At 38.3% G+C, this 20,579-nt stretch overlaps 2 protein-coding genes across 2 annotated transcripts; one reads left to right on the plus strand and one right to left on the minus strand.

The window, feature by feature from the left end:
• Positions 1-416: 416 nt before the first annotated feature.
• Positions 417-13,628, minus strand: ripk4 (receptor-interacting serine-threonine kinase 4). The gene is made up of 8 exons (XM_084104781.1): positions 13,329-13,628; positions 8,349-8,640; positions 6,724-6,872; positions 6,550-6,599; positions 5,572-5,730; positions 5,060-5,172; positions 4,282-4,525; positions 417-3,872 (listed from the first exon to the last, which is right to left on the minus strand). Exons 1-8 carry the CDS (start codon positions 13,508-13,510, stop codon positions 2,590-2,592), a joined length of 2,472 nt encoding a protein of 823 aa, XP_083960907.1. The 5' UTR covers positions 13,511-13,628; the 3' UTR covers positions 417-2,589.
• A 1,397-nt stretch (positions 13,629-15,025) lies between these two features.
• On the plus strand, positions 15,026-20,537 carry nsun5 (NOP2/Sun RNA methyltransferase 5). Its single transcript, XM_084104879.1, has 10 exons — positions 15,026-15,314; positions 15,905-16,024; positions 16,112-16,283; positions 16,841-16,949; positions 17,084-17,222; positions 17,312-17,427; positions 17,833-18,011; positions 18,839-19,040; positions 19,129-19,284; positions 20,264-20,537. Exons 1-10 carry the CDS (start codon positions 15,222-15,224, stop codon positions 20,424-20,426), a joined length of 1,449 nt encoding a protein of 482 aa, XP_083961005.1. The 5' UTR covers positions 15,026-15,221; the 3' UTR covers positions 20,427-20,537.
• The last annotated feature ends 42 nt before the right edge of the window (positions 20,538-20,579 follow it).

A 20,579-nucleotide genomic window follows, 5' to 3' on the forward strand; every position in this document is an offset into this window, starting at 1 on the left:
TCCTATCTACCGAGTGATGTTTGTACGTGTCCACGTGTGTATTCATGCACGTTTGAGCCTGTTGCTGGCTTTAAAACACCATCATCCCACAACCTGCCAGACGAGTCCCACCAGTTTTGTAGAAAAAGTGGAAGAGGATTCATATCGCGCATGGCCCGCCGTTGTCTTTTTAAGATAATGAGGTGGTGGAGGTGTGTGTCATACACTGAACAGTAAGGTATTGTTTTAACTTTGAAAAACATTTTCCATTCCCCTCACTAATATTGTACTATTATTTCATTTCAGGCGTTAGATAGCCTACAATCGTCATGGGCCTGCATTCAAATAAATGTCACAATCACTTTTTTGTCAATAAAATCTGTAAGAATCTGTGACAATAAAACATGGAATAAAAAAACATGGAAACAAAATATTTTAAAACATTTATGGTTTGATTCAAAACAAAACAAAAAGATGCTGCTCAAAAAATTGGCTCAATTTCAGAGGTTTCCAGCCATTGCTATGCAGTTGAATTTTTATTTATTTATTTATTTAAGTAAAAATAGGTCTTTAAAACTTTTACTTGTAACAGAGTAATATTTGACCAGTAGTATCCTTACTTTCACTCAAGTAAGGAAGTTGTGTACTTTATCCACTTCTGAATATGGGTATACCAAACAGTTGATGAGCCCCAATGACTTCCATAGTATGAAAACAAAAAAAAAACTACCATTTTCTGTCCAGCATCATGGGTAATGCAGTTTTTCACCAGGAACTCCACTGTTAAATATGATTATTTTAAAATTAAGCTGAAAAAAAAACAACAACAAAAAACAGGCTAACGGCTTCACCTGAAACAAATACCGTTGATTAACAACCTCGCAGCCTACTGTGGGTTATCGATTTCCTGAATGGAGTTTTTACTTCCAGAACCCAACTTTTACACTATGTGGTTTCTAGGGTGTTCTTGGTGGTTACTAGGGTGTTGCTATGTTGTTGCTAATGTGTTCTTGGTGGTTTCTAGGGCGTTTCTATGCAGCTGCTATGGTGTTCTGTGTGGTTACCACTTACCTGGTTGCCAGCTCATTGCTATGTTGTTGCTAAGGTGTTCTTGGTGGTTGCCAGGGTGTTGCTGTGCAACTGCTTGGGTGTTCTGGGTTGTTGTCAGGGTCTTGCTATGCCGATGCTAGGGTGTTCTGTGTGGTTGCCAGGGTTTCTAAGGTTTTCTGGGTTGTTGCTGGGGTGTTACTATGCGGTTCCTAGCATGTTCTAATTGGTTGCCGCTTGCCAGGTATTGCTAGGGTGTTATGGGTGGTTGCCAGTGTGTTGCTATGCTGTTGTTAGATGTTCTGGGTAATTGCTAACGTTTTTTTATTTGACCCAAATATTGACTGGGGAAAAGAGTAAAGGTTAAACAGTAATAGTAATGGTTAAGTCTGACTAGGGCTGAAATATGCAACAACAGACAGATACTTTACATACATGTGATGCACTTTAATTTTTCATCAAATATAAAAGTGTGCAAATATAAAAGTGTGCAAACACTATGGATAACTGAGAAATACCTTTTTTTGTGTACAAAGGGGAATGGCAAGGCAGCTTTATCAACTATAGGCTAATTACAGCAGTCAAGGTGAAACCTGCAGGAGGTGTCCAATACGGATTACTGAGTTTTCTATAGAAGATTATTTATACAAATGCATGGATACGAACAACAACAACAACAACACAGAATCACAGAGTTCAACAGTAGTTTAAAGACCTAGCAATTAACAGGCTTTCTGTTCCAGACAGTGAAAGGTAATGACGACTACACCCCCCTTTGCATAACGCAGGGTTCGGCGCAGTGGTTTTTACAAAGTGATGAAAAGATAAAATGGTCTCAGGAATGAGCCAGTGGCCTGAACATGAGGGTACATGGGATAGAGTCCTCCCCCCATACGGTCTACCCACACCTGTGATCCCCCTGAGGGCCTGTTCCCATGGTACGAGCCAAATGGCTCTATAAATGCACAGCTCTATTTGAGGGAACCATTTTAATTATATAATTAGCCTCACAACATTGCCATTTCTCTTTAAATTATAGCCAAGATTTGAACTTAAGTGCAATATTACGTTGATATATGATGAGCTTATTCTAATATGCTACAAAAGAAATTTCTATAATACAATTTTGGGGTTGGAGAAAGCATTGCTTGCATTGCATCCATCACCACAGTACACTGGTAACAAGAATAAAATGGTGAAATTAAAGACATACAACAAACACAGGAATAGATAAACAATAATGACAGGAAGTCTGGAAGTACAATATCGAGGCTCTATTTACAGTAGCGATATATACATACAGAATGCATTTCTAGTCACAAAATAACACTATTATTAAGGAGGAAAGTCAAGAGACCAAACCCTGGAGAAAATACCTGTCAATATTCCGATAACTGAGTAATTACAATATGTACATTAAATCCCAATGGATAACAAGAGTCCCTATTTTAGAGCATCAATCAGTCTTTATAAAGTAGGAGCGATAAAAAGAGGGAGAAAGTGTCTGGGAGCATATTGGCAAAATTTCCTGGTGTCCATGAGGCCGAAGCCCCAGTAGGACCCTCAACAAGGTGCCGATTCACACAACGAGTCTACGGGTGTCAGTGCGCCGTCAATATTTTTGTGGTTGGTGAGTTTCAGAATAACCACTTTCCTCTTGGGTTTAGTCGGGGTGAGAGGATTCGGACTCTCTGGCTCCGATTCCGACGTGTAATCAAACGAGCGCTCGCTGGCGAGCTGCGGAGACAGCGGTGCTGCGTCGGCACCGCGTTCCAACAGGACGCAGATGGCATCTTTGTAGCCACCACGTACAGCCAGGTGAAGTGGAGTGAATCCAGTTCTGTCTTGAGCATTAGCGACGTCGGGGAAGCTCTGCAGAAGCTCTCGGAGGACCTCGCAGTGGCCGTTCTCGGCAGCCAGGTGACACGCCGTGCGGAGGCCATGGTTGGAGCTCTCAGGCTCAGCACCCTCCACCAGAAGCATTTTAACCGTCGGGAGGTGGCCTCTCTCGGATGCCAAGTGCAAGGCGGTGCAGCCGTTGGCCGTCCGGCCGTGAATGTCTGCGCCGTGTTTCACAAGCAGTCTTGAAGTGCTGGTGTGGCCCGTTTCCGCGGCCACGTGAAGAGGACTGTGGAGGCCGTCGGAGGTCAGGTGCACGTTAGCGCCGAGCTCCACCAGGATCCGTGCCACACGGTACTGGCCTCTTTGAGACGCCAGATGGAGCGGAGTGCGCCCGTCCGACGTCTGACCATCAACATCGGCACCTGCCTGCTTCACCAGGAGCTTCACAATTCCCAAATGACCTTTCCAGGCAGCCAGGTGTAGTGCCGTCCAGTCGTCTTTGCCTTTGACATGGACATCAGCACCACGACTTAGCAAGACCCTCACCACGTTCTCTTGTCCGTGGTGGCAGGCAATATGCGTCGGCGTGCGTCCCTGAGCGTCCGTTTCGTTAATGGAAGCGGAACGGTCTAGGAATAAACGTGTCAGGGCCTCGTCGCCGTTCTGGGCTGCGAAGTGCAGAGGTGTGTACTGGTCCTCGTCCTTGGCGTTGACATTTGTCGTCTTGCGGCTCAGGAGAATCTCGGACACTCCCTTCAGCCGCTTTTCGGCAGCCATGTGGAGGGGCGTGGCTCCTTGAGCATTGGGCAAATTAGGGTTGCAGTTGCTAAGCAGCAGAAACTTAACTGCTTCCTCATTGGCCAGACTCACGGCGAAGTGGAGCAGGTTGCTGCCACCCTCCAAGAGCAAGTCAACATCTTGTGGCTGGAGGATCTTCATCAGCTTAGCGATGTCCTCAGTGCGAATGGCTTCACAAAGCTTCTTCTTCTGTAACTCACTGGATTCTAAAGTAGTACATAAATGGAGAACAATGAGTGAAAGAGTTTTTTTTGGCACATGGATCCATTTTTGTCTAAATCTCTTCAAATGGTTTCTGCTCAACATCTCTGATAATTAATAATCTTTGCAAAAAACAAAAAGAAACAAATAACAAAATGAAACAAACAAAAAACCCTAAACAATTCAAAACAGAAAACAACTCGGAACAAACTAAATAAAAACAAATTGAAGCAAAACAAAAAAAGAAAACAAATCGAAGCAAAACAAAAAGAAAAACAAAAGAAAAACAATTAACTAAATCAAAAACAAAACAAAAAGCAAAATAAAACAAAAAAAATAATATAAAATAAAACAAAAGAAATGCTTTTATGTATGCTGTACAAAAATATGAGTCGTAAGCTGCTTTTCTCTTACCATTCACAGCATTTTCCTTCTCAAAGGACAATGTAATAGAGCCTTGGGATGAGAAAGCTGAGTCCACAGAGGAGATGCCTGACAGTCTCTTGCTGGTGTTGTCTTTGCTCTCAAGGGACTCCTCTTTGACATCGCTAAAACTGCGTGAGAAGCCCGAGTCGATCTGAGACAGCAACTCAGAGAGACTGCAGTCCTTCTCAGGTAACATGGCAGACTTTGGCCTCACTGGCTTTTGGTTGCTAGTCTGTATGTGAAGAAAAGTAACATAGATTGTTTGTAAGAGAAAATTAAATTTGATGTTTTCCGATTTTAGAAATGATGGAGGGAGCCACTTGGATCATACATCCAGACAGATACTTTACATACATGTGATGCACTTTAATTTTTCATAAGTCACTGACTGCAGATGTAAACATTTCCTTCAAAGATGTAGCATTTTGACAAATTGAAGACAGCATGTTGTTCCTAAAATAAACAGTTTTATACGCTCACCCACAAAATGACAAAAGGGTTCTGTTGAAGCAATGCAGTTTGGTGGCATTCCCTGTCACTGATGAAAGACTGTCATCTTGGTGAAACATTTGCACTATGTACTTGGACTAAAACAAACAAATACCAAAGAGTTGCCTAATAACTGAGGGGCAGGAAGTCTAAACTACATTGCGGAGGTCAGTCTTAATGAATCATACTTGATGGAAACACTGCTTTACGTCACACACGGTAAGACAGCGGAAGAACATTTGTGAACAATCATGCATAGCGATCAATCTGATATTACCTGTTCGCTGGTGGCTGGGGCAGGGCAGGGGGAACAATCTGGTTCTGAAGAAATGGAAGCTCTGGACTCATCATGAGGTTTGGTGCACAGATCCTCAGCTTCAGAAGTGATCTCTGGAGGAGAAAGTGAACCATGTTAGACAGTGAAATGCATTAACATATAAATATGCATACATTTTCATATGACCACCACCAATTAAGACATGATCCTGGAACCACATCCCCATCTGAAAATGTAATCCTAACCAAATCCTTACTCCTAAACCCCAGAAATCGTACAGAAAGGCATCTGGGCTTGACAGAGCATATTTAAGAATACCCATTAATAGAAAATGCTTCCTGAAATAACAAAACATACTCATGTTTTAAAAGTTATAAATGTACTGCAGAACATGAATGACAACATTATATTGTTGTCTGGCATATTCTGTCATGTCACTGTTGCAATGCAACTCTGGTTCCTGTGACTCAGCATGTTCGGAACTGGTATGATGGAAGCGAGAGACAACTCACCTTGAAAACTGGGTCTGGCTTCAGGAGAATGTGCCCAGCACTTCTGCATAAGGGCCAGGAACCCTGAGCAGGCCTGGGGACGACTGCGGGGGATAACGCTGAGGTCTGGACGAACACCCTTCACCACCTTCACCATTATGTGCAGGATGTTATTGTCTCCTATGAAACAGACAGAGCAAATAATAACATCAGTATATTTGCCACACAACAGAATGCAGTGATATACTTAATGTAGTTTAATTACAATACCTCAATTTAATCGAGTAAGTAACACAAAGTTGTTTAACCCCAAAGATCAACAGATTTTGCATAACTAAAAAATAAAACTCATTCTCATCATTTTTTTTGTAGCACATTTCCCTTCAATTCCCAGAAATGGTTTACTTTGGTTTACTTGCCTTCTTTTTATTCAATTATCATAAATTAAAGGCAAAACAACAAATTCTACACTGATGTTTAAGTACTACAATTTAAATAATATATTTAATACATTATTCTAATGAAAATGGGGATCAACAAACTCCTGAAGATATTCTATTCATTAGACCAGAAAAAAATCAAATAAAAATCAACACTTCTCAAAAAGCAAACAGAGGCCGCTAATTTCATGTCCTGTTATTTCAACCTTCATTGTACAGTACATCAGGATATTGTATAGGTTCCTCTTGGAAGGATTGTCTGGCAGCCAACTGCTTCCATTCACTGGTGCCAAACACAACAGATTTGCCTCTCGTGACTCTTTTCGGTTTCATTCTTTCATACTGAATTCTTGTAACTGCTAGTTACTAAAAAAAGCAGTCATATATTTTTCTTCCCTTGTACCTGGAAATCACAACCCTCACAGAGTGCCAGACAGATTGAAATGAATACAAAAAATCCACATTTACAGGATCTGATGGTAATTTCCAGAGTCAGACGCTCTCTGTACCAATTCAACTCAACTCAACTTTGAGAGACAGATTTAACTTCTCGTCTTACCTTGATATGGCTTCTTCTGTGTGAGAATTCCCCAGATAACGATCGAAAAACTGTGAAACAACACGTGTGTTAGTCAACGTTGACAGAAGCATGGAAAGGTGGTTTTGAAAAACAGAAGCTAATCTCATATTTGAGTTATAATTTACACAGTGAAAACAATCCAAACTGGCTGACCTGTACACGTCGTGTTTAATGTCAGAGATTCTGTCTTTTTCTATAATCCTCTCTGGAGGGAGGTAAGCGATGGTGCCACAAAACCCATCACGGCTGATATCGTCATTCCTGGAAAAGCCGTTCCACCTTGCTAGGCCGAAGTCAGAAATCTAAAATGAAGACCAGAAAGAAAAGGGAAATGGTTAGGTCTTTATGTTTTAATGTTATCCCATAAGGTTTTATCTCAGTGTTATTTACTGTGCTTTTTTCAAAAAAAAAAAACATGTTTAGAGTCGCCTACAGGCGCCCTATTAGGTGGGGAAGACATGATTTTTCTGTAAATGTGTGCACGCATATGTAGGCGTGTGTGTGCCAACCCTTCATTAACAGTGCCTAGCTTTAGCTTGTTCAGACTGGTCCAGGATACATGTTTACATCCAGCCTTTTCAATCCGACACGATGATTCCCACCCATCCCTCGTGACACCTGCTTACTCATCCATGGGAAGGTTGGATATAAATGGGATAAAGCATGGGAAAGCTTTTCAACCCTGAGGGAATTTTCTGGAAAGGTATGCACGGACCGTGAAAAGAAAACGCTAGGCGTACCCTCCCCCTTCATCGCTTATGAATTTTCCCGCGTAGGTGATCTGACACGACAGATTAAAATTGTTGTTCGGTAGTCAGCGCTGGATTAAGATTACAATTCATCATGTTGACGGGGTGTTTTCATGAACCTGAAGCACATAATCTAGATATTTAAATCAGGATTGATTGTTATTGTGTTATTGCACTTTTGATCTGAACATCATGATCTTTCCTTTAAAATAATTTATAACCCCTTAAACAGGGTTTCCCAAAATAGGGTTCCTGAATGTCATTGTGACTATTCTATTAAACACCAGAGAACCGTAAACAATGGGTTGTTAAATTATTGAAAAATGATTCACTTAAAATATCAGGGGGTACTTCAAGTAACTATTTTAGGTCAATGTGGTTCACCTGACAAATTTATTTTAGGAATCCCTGCCTTAAAGGACACAAAAAAGACTATTGTAATAGTTTTTGTCCATATAATAGAAGTTAATGGGGTCCAAAACAACATTGGAGATATGAAAATGATTACTTTCAACATAAGGAGAGGAGAGAGAGAGAGAGAGAGAGAGAGAGAGAGAGAGGGAGAGGGAGAGGGAGAGGGAGAGGGAGAGGGAGAGGGAGAGGGAGAGGGAGAGGGAGAGGGAGAGGGAGAGGGAGAGGGAGAGGGAGAGAGAGAGAGAGAGAGAGAGAGAGAGAGAGAGAGAGAGAGAGAGAGAGAGAGAGAGAGAGAGAGAGAGATATTAAATATTTTATTTTGTGTTTCCACAGAAAAAAGAAAGCCATACAGGTTTGGAACAACACGAGGAAGAGTAACACGTCAATTTTTGCAAGAACTATCCCTTGTGAGTAATGGGAAGGTAAAGCCCCAAATAACCTGTAGGTGTTCTTCTAAAGCAGTGCAGTTTACTCAGGTAGTGATGAATCACGCACACAAAGCTTTGATGCATCGACTGTGATTGATTCCTTGGAAGGTCTAAAACATGAGCAGTCATCACTTCATTAGCAGAGTCAAGACCTCGTCATGACCAGACGTGGCTCGCTCTGTCTCACCTTGATGTGGTAGTGCGCGTCCAGCAGGATGTTAGCGGGTTTAAGGTCAAGATGAAGTAGGGGCGGGTTCATGCAATGCAGGAAGTTCATCCCCACCGCCGTCTCATGGATGATACGGAAACGCAGCTCCCAGGGCAGTGGCTCCGAGGCCAGTAGAGTTTCCAGAGAGCCTGTCTCCATGTATTCCATCACCAGTCCCTGCGGGTCGCTGCAAATGCCGTACACGGGGAGAATGTAGCGGAACTTAGCTGCCTCCATCTTCTTGGCCTCCTCCAAGAGTTCGGCACGCTCCCTAAACAACAAAAAAAACAACGTGTTAAAAAAGCTGTGGAATGTAAATAGCATTTATTTTGTAAGGAATGTCTTCACATGGGAGGGAATCGAGGGATACAGCTGGATTTTAGTTGGATGACTGGCAACACACCCAATTCATTAAAAAGATCATAAAGATATCACAGCAAGGCACTTTTAAAAACAACAACAAGGGAAGGTACTAAAACCCGTTGGACCTGAGCACAATGACAAAGCTGACTCACTCATATTGTCCGGAAGTGTATTATGAACAATGACACAATGTTTTTTTAGCTATTGGCTAAATTTCCATTATGAAAAAGCCAGCGCATCTGAAACAGATTTCAAGCGTACACAAATAGCCACAATGCCGCTTACAGTAGGCTATATTTATGAGACATTATCTTTTTCATTACATTCCAGTCTTTAACATTGATAGATATGGGGTTGTTTGAATGGCTCTCTTGTACTTTGTTCTTTCAAAACTCCTTTTATTAGTAACAAGTCAGACATGTAGGTCTTATATTTTATAACTGGACTAACAAAGGACATCTCAAAGTTTACCGTTTAGGCCTTTGCAAACAGCACCAACATGTCTCTGAACAATGTAACTCAAGAAATCAAGCACAGATATTAAACAAAAAGTTTGCAATGTCGTTAAGTCAGCACTTTGCTTATCACTTTATTAGTTTACTGAGTCTTTTATTACTCATATGACGTCAACGCTTAAGCCAAAGTGGTCACGTAGTTCTCTCCGACAATTTTAGCATTAAATAAATAAATTCAAATGCTTAAAAATTACTGCATTTATTTTTTTGTGCACTTTCTTTCTACTGAAAGAAAACTAGCTGAGAGGCCAAGAGATATCATAACTCCAAACAAATATACAAACAAGCAAATACAAATTATTGAAAAATAATCAATAATTTAGTAAATAATTGATTTTTAATACACTTAGTGTCAATATAAAACTAGATCTAAGAATGCTTAGGGAAAGCATAACACTAAACAAATATAACAAATCAATGAATAAACTCAAATTATAAAAAAATGAATAATCAATAAATAAGTAAATCATTTATTTTTAATACTTTTAGGCCTGGTTTCACAGACAAGGCTTAGATTAAGCCAGGATTAGGCCTTAGTTCAGTAAGGACATTCAAGTAGCTTTTATAAACGTGCTTCAGAGAAAGAAAAATCTTACTGGTGTGAATCTTGAGACAAAACAATGGCACTGACATATTTTAAGATATAATATTCAGTTAAAACAGCTCAAACATGCATTTTAGTCTGGGACTAGGCTCAAGCCGGGGGTTAGTGTTGATATAAAACTAGCTTTAACAATGCTGAGAGAAAGCATAACTCTTAAAGGTCCTGTATTATGCCCCTTTTCACAAGATGTAAAATAAGTCTCTGATGTCCCCAGAGTGTGTATGTGAAGTTTCAGCTCAAAATACCTAACAGATCATTTTTTACAGCATGTTTAAATTGTCATTTTTTGGGGCTCAGAAAAACGCGCTGTTTTAGTGTGTGCCCTTTAAATGCAAATAAGCTGCTGCTGGACGACCCAGGGGGCGGAGCTTCATGAGCTCGCGCTCAGTCTCTCAGGACAATTTCATCTCACGGAATGATGATAATATCAGAAACTCTCAGTAACGGTGTTCATTTCGAGTCAGACAATAATGCCTACAGAGTCAGAGTGCTGTATAGAGATGGAACAGGTATAGTTTAGTATAGTTTACGGTTATTATAACGTATTTGTCGTCTGCTTGTATGTATCCATTATTTATTAATAGCCTACAAGTCTGCTGTTTCAGACCAGGTCCGAATGATGACCAAACATATACTGATGAGTTTAATAAAGTTTATTGTACATCACACAAAAGATGAAGCGTCAGTTTTACTTCAGAAAATCACCGTAAGAGCTGAGTAAACACAGTAAGTTATAAGAAGTGCGCAAGTACATAAACGAATTTCGGTAGAGTTGAGGGAGCATTCCTGTGGGCGGAGGTTAGTCAAAAAACTGTTCTACTGACGTCATTAAAGAAGGAAGTAAAGGGATGTAGTCCAAACGAGCCGTTCGATGTAGGCGACTTCTGTTAAATAAAATATCTCGCTTGGCATTGAACTTTGAGCTTTACAGATATTATTTATACTCTAACAACAACATTACACACTAACTAAAGTTTGAAACATGGGATCACGAAGAACGGGACCTTTAAATCTGGTAGAAAACAGTGGTGCGATTCCCACTGGAATGGACAAAAGGGAGGTAAGGAGTGAGAAGATTACAGGGAGCGTGGAGGTAAACGTTTAAAACTACCCATTCTAATGCCCCACACGGTTCTGCCACCCTTTTCAGCTCAACAAAAGCCGTTCTTTTCTTAAAAAAAAAAAAAAAAAAAAAGGATCCAGTTCTACCAGTTCTGCAACTCTGCTAAAGCAGAGGCCTGATGGAGCACAGGAGGACAAAGCCTGCTTTTAAGTCCGTGTCCTATTTAGACGGGGGAGGCAAATTAGAATTCTTCTACCCTCAGATCTCAGGTACTGATAAACTGCGGTGTTTAGGGTCACATGGAACCGCATTCATTAGATTTCAATCAGATGTTTTTGTTTTTTTCCTCCTCTAGCTTGGCGATGCAAAGTGACATCCACATGAAGAGACTGAAAGCAAGTTGATGTTTCCCGTTGTCACACATCATTGTGCTACATATCAATAGTGCCTCTGATCTGATAAACAAAGTACAATCAGGGCCTATTCTACATAAAGTTATAGGGCCAGAGGAGCTGCATAACAATACAAATAGCCTGAACCCTGGGGAAAAAGACTTAATACATGCTCCTGCATTCATGCTCATCCAAGGCTATTGAAACATTTATGCCCAAAGAAAATCACTCAATATCAACACATGAAATTGTGTATCAAAGGTCACGCAGAAGTGCAATTCAAAAAGTCTAAACTAGAGTAATTATCACAATTTTAAATGTAAATATTGGTGTTTTCATGCAGACAGTTTCAAAGAGGCTGACGGCTCACACACACACTCTCAGGAACAAGCAGGGTTACGGCCGAGCTCAGTATTTTGACTGAACAACGCGGTTTATTTCTCGCAAATTTCTCGTATATGCATCCGCAACACTTTCTATATATGGCACGTGTCTCATTGTATCATTATGCGATACTTTTGTATCCTTTTGGTAAAGTTTCAGCCTGGTCGCCATTCACTGCCATTATATGGAGGAGCGCGTGCAGGACATTTCAAAATTTCTCCTTTTATGGTCCGAAAAAGAAAGAAGTACATATGGCATTGGAACAACACCAGGGTGAGTAAAGGATGACTTCATTTTTATTTTAGGGTGAAGTATCCCTTTAATATTGCATATGTGCCTGCTTGTTTAATGGGTTGACTAGTGGCTCAAGATCTCAGCATTCCCAGGAGACTAATATTAGGCTTAATATTAATAGAGAATATTAGGGTGAATTTTTTTAAATGAATAAGTGCAGGCCCAATGTTCGTAAATATTGTTTTTAAATACACACACATATATACAAATACACTAAGAATCCAAAAAAAAATAAAAAATTACTACAGTTTACACAAAAATAAGTAGCACCACTGTGATAATTCAACATTGATAATAATAATAATTAAAAAAAAAGATTTTTGAAGGATCATGTGACACTGAAGACTGGAGTAATGATGCTGAAAATTCAGCTTTGCCATCACAGGAATAAATTACATTTTAAAATATATTAAAATAGAAAACAGTAATTTTAAATTGCAATAATATTTACACTGTTACTGCTTTTACTGCATTTTTGATCAAACAAATGCAGCCTTGGTGACAATTAAAGATTTTCCAAAAAAAATTTTTTTTTTAATCTTTCCAACTCCAAACTTTTTAAAGGTAATATGAATAAAATAAGTAAATATCTCACAATAACAAAAATGTAAGGGATATTGTATACCATAATTGACTGTATAATATAACCAGAAGTAAAATGTTATGCGTGTGACTGCAACATCTGTGTGCATACCAAAGCTCTGGTAAGATCTATGTATGGAAGGTTACTGGGAAACAGAGCTCACATACAGCCACTCCTTGTCATGTCAGGACAGAGTTAAAGTGGAAAATGAATGTAATGTAAATGTAAGTCTTTACACAGAGTCTTGAGAGATATCCATATTGTGCATATGTGTTGAGACTGGGGGCATAATCATAGCTCAAGGCAGTATATTAGAAGCAGTTTCCTGACAACATGTTGAGGACAAGCACATAATTACCTCAATATTGTGAGGTAAGCACAATAAATTTAAATTTGAACAGAATAGAGACTTAGTAATAGCCTAGAAGTAATGAATATTAATGCTCACTAATTCACATTGGACAAAAAAAGTTAAGGAATTCTGTATTGCATTTCTGATTCAAAATAAATAATAAACAAACCAACAAATAGCAATTAGTATCAATACAAACTGACATGAAAGCATATCTCCAGTATGGCATTCCCAAATTATGGATTTCACATCACAAAAACAAACTTCACTTGCCTTTCAGAAGACTGTGGTTAACCAATATACACCCACTCACTCACCCACCCACACACACACACACACACACACACACACACTTTAAACACTCTTCTAAAGAAGTGAGCTTAAAGTGACAATAAAAAAATGAACTCACTTGTCATCTGAATGAAGACTGGGAGGGCACTTGATCGCCAGCAATGTTTTCCACTGAATATGTCGTACTTTGTACACCTGTCCGAAGCCGCCGGAGCCAATCTTTTCCCAACTCCCAAACTCTGAAGCGTCAAAAGTTTTCAGAAGTCCCATAATCCCTGGGGAATTCTCTGGGACGTCCATTTTTCAAGTTGTTAAACAAGATCCTGTGCAATTTGGATTCTCTTTTTCACATAAAAAAAGTTTTTTGTCAAAGACAAACAGGTTGTGAACTGTTCCTTGTTTTTTTCCTGTCTGTACAGACGGCTTCTGTCTGGCCCTACCCCTGTGCTCAGGTAAGAGGAGGGAGGAGCCTAATGACATCATTTCCTAAGCCAGGAACACGGTAAAGAGTCAATTGCCCGATCTAGTCCTATGACACATATGGCCATTTATATGCTAAAGGGCATTGGTGACGCCCATAAAGCACTGTTTATCCACTTTTTCAACTTCACTACATCTAATACAGCACCAGAAGTTACAAACATCTCAGATTTCTGCTCAGAAAGGCTGGGAATTGTATTCGACACGGTTATCCAAGCTCAAGGAATGCTGGTTATATCACCCAACACCTTTATAACCTGAGATAACAAGAATGTGAAGATTGTCTCTTAACCCCCTAAAGAAATAAACATGTTTTCAAGGATTACTCAACAATGTCCTGGTTATGCGATACGGCTAAAATGAGCCGTGTGGAATGTTAAAAATCATTGAACCTAGTCATAGAAGCGTTTATATTAGCCGGAGGTTCAAGTATGCGTGAACTCAACTGAAGTTAATCTAAATGACAGTTTAGTTGTAGCTTCAGGGTAACATTAACTCATTTTACATTGACCTCAATAAGTTTACATCCACCAGACCTTGCACCACAATGTTCTCATGCAATGCACAGGTAACAGTGGGTCATGCTGAATATTTTTAAGATCCATTCAATGGATTATAAGTGAGGTAATTAATCTTAAATAAATGACCAATCTTTCCCTCTGGTTTTAAAAAAGCCAAGTAGGTGGTATTTCGTTGATTTTTAACCCATAGGAATGTTTGCCTTTTTAACCATACAACATATTTGATACATGAATTTCTAAAGCCATGATAAAAACTTAGCTGAAAAAAAAAACTGTTATACACAATCTTCTATATGACTTCTGTTGTTTGGCTGAGGTGATTTTTTCCTCATGGCGTATGAGCTCCATATTCTCACTATATCATATGGGCCATTAAAGCCTGATGTATGATACAACTATTTCATAAGAAGGCTTTCCTATGTTAAATTACATTTGCATTCAAGTGAAACTCACTAGAGATGTCCATTGCTGTTTTATTGTCTTCAAGAGGAATCAAAGACAGGATTATTCACACGTAAGGACAATAGTTCACAGGATGCTCAATGGGTTTCATGCATAAACGTAATGTTCGAGGGTGTCAGTTTAGTAGCCTAATTAGCAATTCAGATGTGTATGAGAGAGAGCACTTGGGTGAAGATGTTAATATCTCAATCAGTTTAATAGAAAAACCTGTATGGTTCACATTGAAGACTTTAAAAGTTACTTCTAAGCGCATTTATTAATCACATAAATACATTAGATAAATTCTTGAAGTTTGGCAATAACTACGAGTAGTTGTTCAATTGTCTTTGGCGCACCCTAGTGGGCATTCATCAGTACTACAGTTATCGTAAGACGTTCCGTACTGTCGAAAAACGCTGCGAAAACTAACCAGGCAAATATGAAAACGTGGGTACTGCCTTTTCTCCATTACAGCAAGAGAAAAGACACTAGATTTAGTTTTATGTGAATGTATTAAGTTACGTGTGTTCAGTTAACTGTAAAGCGCTAACGTTAGTGTTATTTTAATCATGGCACTTTATATGAAAGCGGCAGAGATTCTTGAGAAAGTGGAGCAGAAAAAGGGTGCTGTGAAAACTCTGGTTTATGACAGTAAATTTCAAGTAAGTGTTGATATATTTGTCTCTCAGGAATCTATAATTAAGTCACTATAAGGCATAATTGTGTGTCTCAAGTATGTGTACTTGTGACAAATATTGCTTAATTGAACAATTTTTAAGTACAATTTCTGTTTTACAATTGATATTTACCTTGCTTTCTTCACATATGTCTCGTTTTTTTTATCTCAAGCGTGCGTTTTATTTACATTGTTGTCTCCTTGGTAATCAAGTATACTTAGGTTTAAAGCTTTTTTTATTGAGAACATTAACTTATATAAACAGTCACAATGTAGAACAAATAAACTAAAATAAAAGACCAGACGGGTATATAACTAATCAGAAAAGATTACATATCAAAGGAAAAGATTAAAAGACTTGCATATTTCAGGTTTAAAGCTTATTGGGACAAAATAGTCGAGTTAAAATGACGTCACGAGTCAAGACTGACGAGAAGACGTTTTTTTTTTACTAAACATGACATGGTTATGTTTGTTTACTCTTTATGCGGAGTATAATGGTTTTAAAATTATAATAACAAATATTATGATGGATTCCCGTTAAAAAAGCTAAACTTTTTTTTGTCTTTTCATCAGAATATCAAGCAACTCTTTGCACTTGTGTGTGAAACACAGAAATACTCATCAGTTCTGCAGGAGATCATCAACAGCACCAAGCTTCTGAAAGAAACAAAACTCCGGATCCATTTAGCCAAAGTGAACATCTCTACTTTAATCGTCTCTTGTGAAGCGCATGCCTGTGTTGATCAGTGCATCACAGATGTGTCATTGTGTGTGCAACAGGTGCTGGTGTATGACCTGCTCATCGGCCGTGGGGTGAAATGTGGAGGTGCCTGGAAGACCATGATGTTGAAGCATCGCTCCAGATTACAATCTGCCCTGGCAAGAATCAAAGTGAAAAAGAAAGTGAGTCGAAATCAAGACCTGCTTCCCTCCGGTCTCCAGCAGACTCAAGGTAATGTTGGCACCAGTTATTTGTATTAATGATATCATTTGATTGAATTAGTAAAATAATGTAAAAATAATGTAGTGTTCATGATATTATATTATTTTTAATTGTGTGTGTGTATATACATGTATATATATATATATATGTATGTGTATATATGTGTGTGTGTATGTGTGTATATATATATATATTTTTTTTTATATATATAAATATATATATATTTATATATATATTTATATATATATATATATATATATATATATATATATATATTATGTATGTATGTGTGTATGTGCTGTCAAATCTGACATAAAAGTTTACATAATATGTCTGTGTGTACATACTAATAAATATGTGTGTATGTGTATATATTCAAAGACACAGCCATATATGAGTGTATGTATGTAAAGATACTATATATATACACACATTATGTAAACAAAAACTTTTAAAACTTAAATTCTTAAAAAATACTTAAAATTATACTAACATTCCTTTGACAAAGCTATTTATAGATTTTGGAGATACGATTAATGTTCATTTTGCATGTTCTGTCTCTTTAGGTAATATAATTCCTCGCTATGTGCGAGTGAACACGCTGAAAACAACCCTTGATGACGTCATTGACTATTTAAAAAGAGAGGGATTTTCATATCAAGGAACAACAATGCGGTAAGTTGTCCTCTGCACGTCACAAAATCCTCCCGCATATGACTTTAGAAGGACATGAAACCTGAACTATTCCTATAATAACGCATTTCAAATGAAGTATTTTTGATCTGTTGTTTCGTGTTTCATCATCTCAGGCTTGAGGATCTTGATCATCTGTCTGGGAAAACATTTCTGTGTGATCTACATCTCAAAGATCTTCTGGTTTTCAGTTCAAAAACAGACTTCCACAATCACTTCCTTTATAAAGCAGGACACATTATATTGCAGGACAAGGTAAAACGTTATACTACACCTACATTTGTTTGTTAGATGAGTTGAACCTCATGTTATTTTGCTCTCTGTTCATATTAAATGTTTTGCAGGCCAGCTGTCTTCCTGCTTTCCTCCTAAACCCTCCGGTTGGCAGTCACGTCATCGATGCCTGTGCAGCTCCAGGAAACAAAACCAGCCATCTAGCTGCCATAATGAAAAATAAAGGGTACAGCATCTGACTATCTAATACTGGAGTATAAAGGTCTGGACATAATCCATTATATATATATATATATATATATATATATATATATATATATATATATATATATATATATATTAATTTTGAACAATACCCATTCTTGTCTTAGGACAACTTTGATGAACTTTTTTGATCCACTTCAAATGTTGACGACTATATATATATATATATATATATATATATATATATATATATATATATATATATATATATATATATATATATAAACTTTAATTTATTTAGTTAGAAATGAATACAATTATAAATGAATATTTGTATATATAGTAAAATAAATTAAATATTTACATTTTATTAATTTCTTTAATATATATTTTCATTTATTTAATTTATTTTCTAAATGGACAACAGGAAGTTGTTTGCCTTCGATCTTGATGCAAAACGCCTGTCCACCATGAGCACTCTTCTCCTTCGTGCTGGGGTCACATGTCATCAGCTGGCCAATCAGGATTTTCTGAAAGTAGATCCACTGAGCTCAGAGTACAAGGAAGTCAAGTACATCCTTCTGGACCCCTCCTGCAGTGGATCAGGTAATTATATTGTATAAATGAATAACTGCATCAGTGGTATATCTTGTTTTGATGTATGTTTTAGATATTTGCCGTTTGGGCTGCATTTGTCTTGATGCCCAATTCTGATTTGACGACCATATCCAAAATAGAAAACTCTTTGACGACCAGCTTACATCTCCTTTTAAAAGTGACCCATATTCGATATCTGCATTTACAATATGCACTTGGCGAAACAACCCAAAGTAGATGTACTGACCCAGAAAAGCTTAAATGAACACGCCGACTTTTTGGGACTTTAGCTTATTCACCGTATCCCCCAGAGTTAGATAAGTCCATGCACACCCTTTTCTTCTCCGTGCGTGCCGTAACTGTCTGACGCACCCACCGCTAGCCTAGCTTAGCACAAAGACTGGAGGTAAACGGCTCCAGCTAGCATACTGCTCCCAATAAGTGAAAAAATAACAACATTTTCCTATTTACATGTTGTGATTTGTATAGTCACAGCGTGTACGAATAACAAGGTCACATGAGACACCGTATACATACTGGGAACTATATTCTCAGAAGGCGAAGCACTGCTACTTCTGCGGAGTGATTTGCTCACAGCACCTGAGAAGCCCCGTGGTGAGGAGCAGAGAGTTCGCTTAGAGTTGGAGTAAATGATAAGATGACAAGATGATAATACAAATCATTGATTGAAAACGATTTGAGAATATCGGAATCCATGTGCTTTTTTCCTGCTTACGTGAACGTAGGTCATATCCGATCTGTCTGAAAAATCAGGATTGGTTCACTTGAACCATGTGCTGTAAATGCGGCCTTACACTCGTGCTTGTTTGTCTCAGGGATGGTTTGCCTACGAGATGAGGTCTCCGAGCCGCAGGAGGACGGGCGTCTGCAGGCGCTGGCTGCGTTTCAGCTGCACTGTCTCAAGCACGCGCTGCAGTTTCCTCAGGTACAGCGCGTCGTCTATTCCACCTGCTCCATTCACACACAGGAGAACGAGGAGGTTGTGGCGGCCTGCTTACAGCACAACCCTGGATTCAGGTCAGAAACTCAGACCGGGACACAAAATCATTCAATAATGTGTTTCTCAGTATGAGGACAGTTTTTGAGAGTTTTGCTTTGCTTGTAGACTTGTCAATCTTCTTCCGAACTGGCACGAGAGGGGTCACGACCCTTTCACCCAGTGCCTTCGTGCGAGCACAGCAAAAACACGGACACACGGCTTCTTTGTGGCCATGCTGGAGAGACGTCCCCTACAGACAGAAGGACAGAACCTCCCAGTGATGTAAGTTTAGTGATGACTACTATGTGAGGCTATTGGCTATATATCTGGAAGATTTTTTGTTTATTTTTCACCCCATAATAAAATTTTAAAAAGCTTTGCATGAAGAAAAAGCCTGTTTTTGGGCCATTTAGGACTCATCTAGAAATCTAATTATCAGTTGTGATTCTAATTGATTACCAATTACAGTAATACAGGGATGAGAATCATGCTGTTCAGATGCAAATTCGTATTAATTATATCAGCGTAAATTAAAGGCTGTACAGCAAATACTGTCGTGACATATGATAAATTAATAAATAAAAATACTAGTGTTAAGTTTAGGGTTGGTTAGATGTTTTAAAGAAGTCTCTCATGCTTCCTAAGGCTGCATTTATTTGGTCAAAAATAGTCAAAACAGTAATATTATTACAATTTAAAATAACTTTTCTATTTTAATATATTTATAATATTATATATATATATATATATATATATATATATTCAGTGTCATTACTTCAGTCTTTAGTGTCACATGAGACTACATAAATCATTCGAATATGCTGATTTGCTACTCAAGAAACACTTTATTTTCATGTTGAAAACCTTATTTTTGTGCAAGCTGTGATACATTTTCCCCCCCAATATTTTTTGATGAATATTTGTGAAAGCTGTGATCATCTTTTGATGAATAGAAAGTTCAAAAAAAGCAGCGATTTGAAATAGAACTTTTTTGTGACATTATAAATGTCTTTACTGTCACTTTTGGTCAATTTAAAGTAACTTTGCTGAATAAAAGTATGAATAACTTTCAAAACAAAATCGTACTGACTCCCAGCCTCTTTAACGGTATGTTTATATGTATATTACAATTTAAATAACATCTTATTTTTCTCATTACAGTAACTCATTATTTCTTAATTGTCATGAAACTGTCACAATTATAATATGTTCTTGTCAGCCTTGTTTTGGTTTTATTAATGTGATTTTGTTATTGTCACAGCACAACATTGCCATTTTGTGGTGAGGAAAAGCAGGACACACCACAATCCAGTCCATCTGACGAGGAACAAGATACCTCGCAGACTGCAAACGAACAACCTGCAAATCCAAGCTCAAAGAAGAAAAGGAGAAACAGAAAGAAACACAAAAAGCAAGAACCCTGAAGTTAGAGGACTTTTAGTATGGTGAAAATGAAAACATTCTCTGCTCAGCTAAACTACCCCTGGACACCGACCCCTGCTTTGATTGAAATGTGATAAACAATATAAAGTTCATTTCATGTCAGATTTCAGTCTTAGATTAATTGCAAATACATT

Source organism: Abramis brama (assembly GCF_963993115.1).
Source record: "Abramis brama genome assembly, chromosome: 25".
Lineage (NCBI taxonomy): Eukaryota > Metazoa > Chordata > Actinopteri > Cypriniformes > Leuciscidae > Abramis > Abramis brama.

Excerpts from the sequence above, each read along its gene's own strand:
- ripk4 (XM_084104781.1), bottom strand. The coding sequence starts at position 13,510 with ATGGACGTCCCAGAGAATTCCCCAGGGATTATGGGACTTCTGAAAACT. Across the intron at positions 5,173-5,571 it reads AGCCAGACCCAGTTTTCAAG|AGATCACTTCTGAAGCTGAG; the intron begins GTGAGTTGTCTC and ends TTTCTCCTCCAG. Across the intron at positions 3,873-4,281 it reads GAAGGAAAATGCTGTGAATG|AATCCAGTGAGTTACAGAAG; the intron begins GTAAGAGAAAAG and ends GTACTACTTTAG.
- nsun5 (XM_084104879.1), top strand. The coding sequence starts at position 15,222 with ATGGCACTTTATATGAAAGCGGCAGAGATTCTTGAGAAAGTGGAGCAG. Across the intron at positions 16,950-17,083 it reads TATCAAGGAACAACAATGCG|GCTTGAGGATCTTGATCATC; the intron begins GTAAGTTGTCCT and ends TCATCATCTCAG. Across the intron at positions 19,285-20,263 it reads GGACAGAACCTCCCAGTGAT|CACAACATTGCCATTTTGTG; the intron begins GTAAGTTTAGTG and ends TTATTGTCACAG.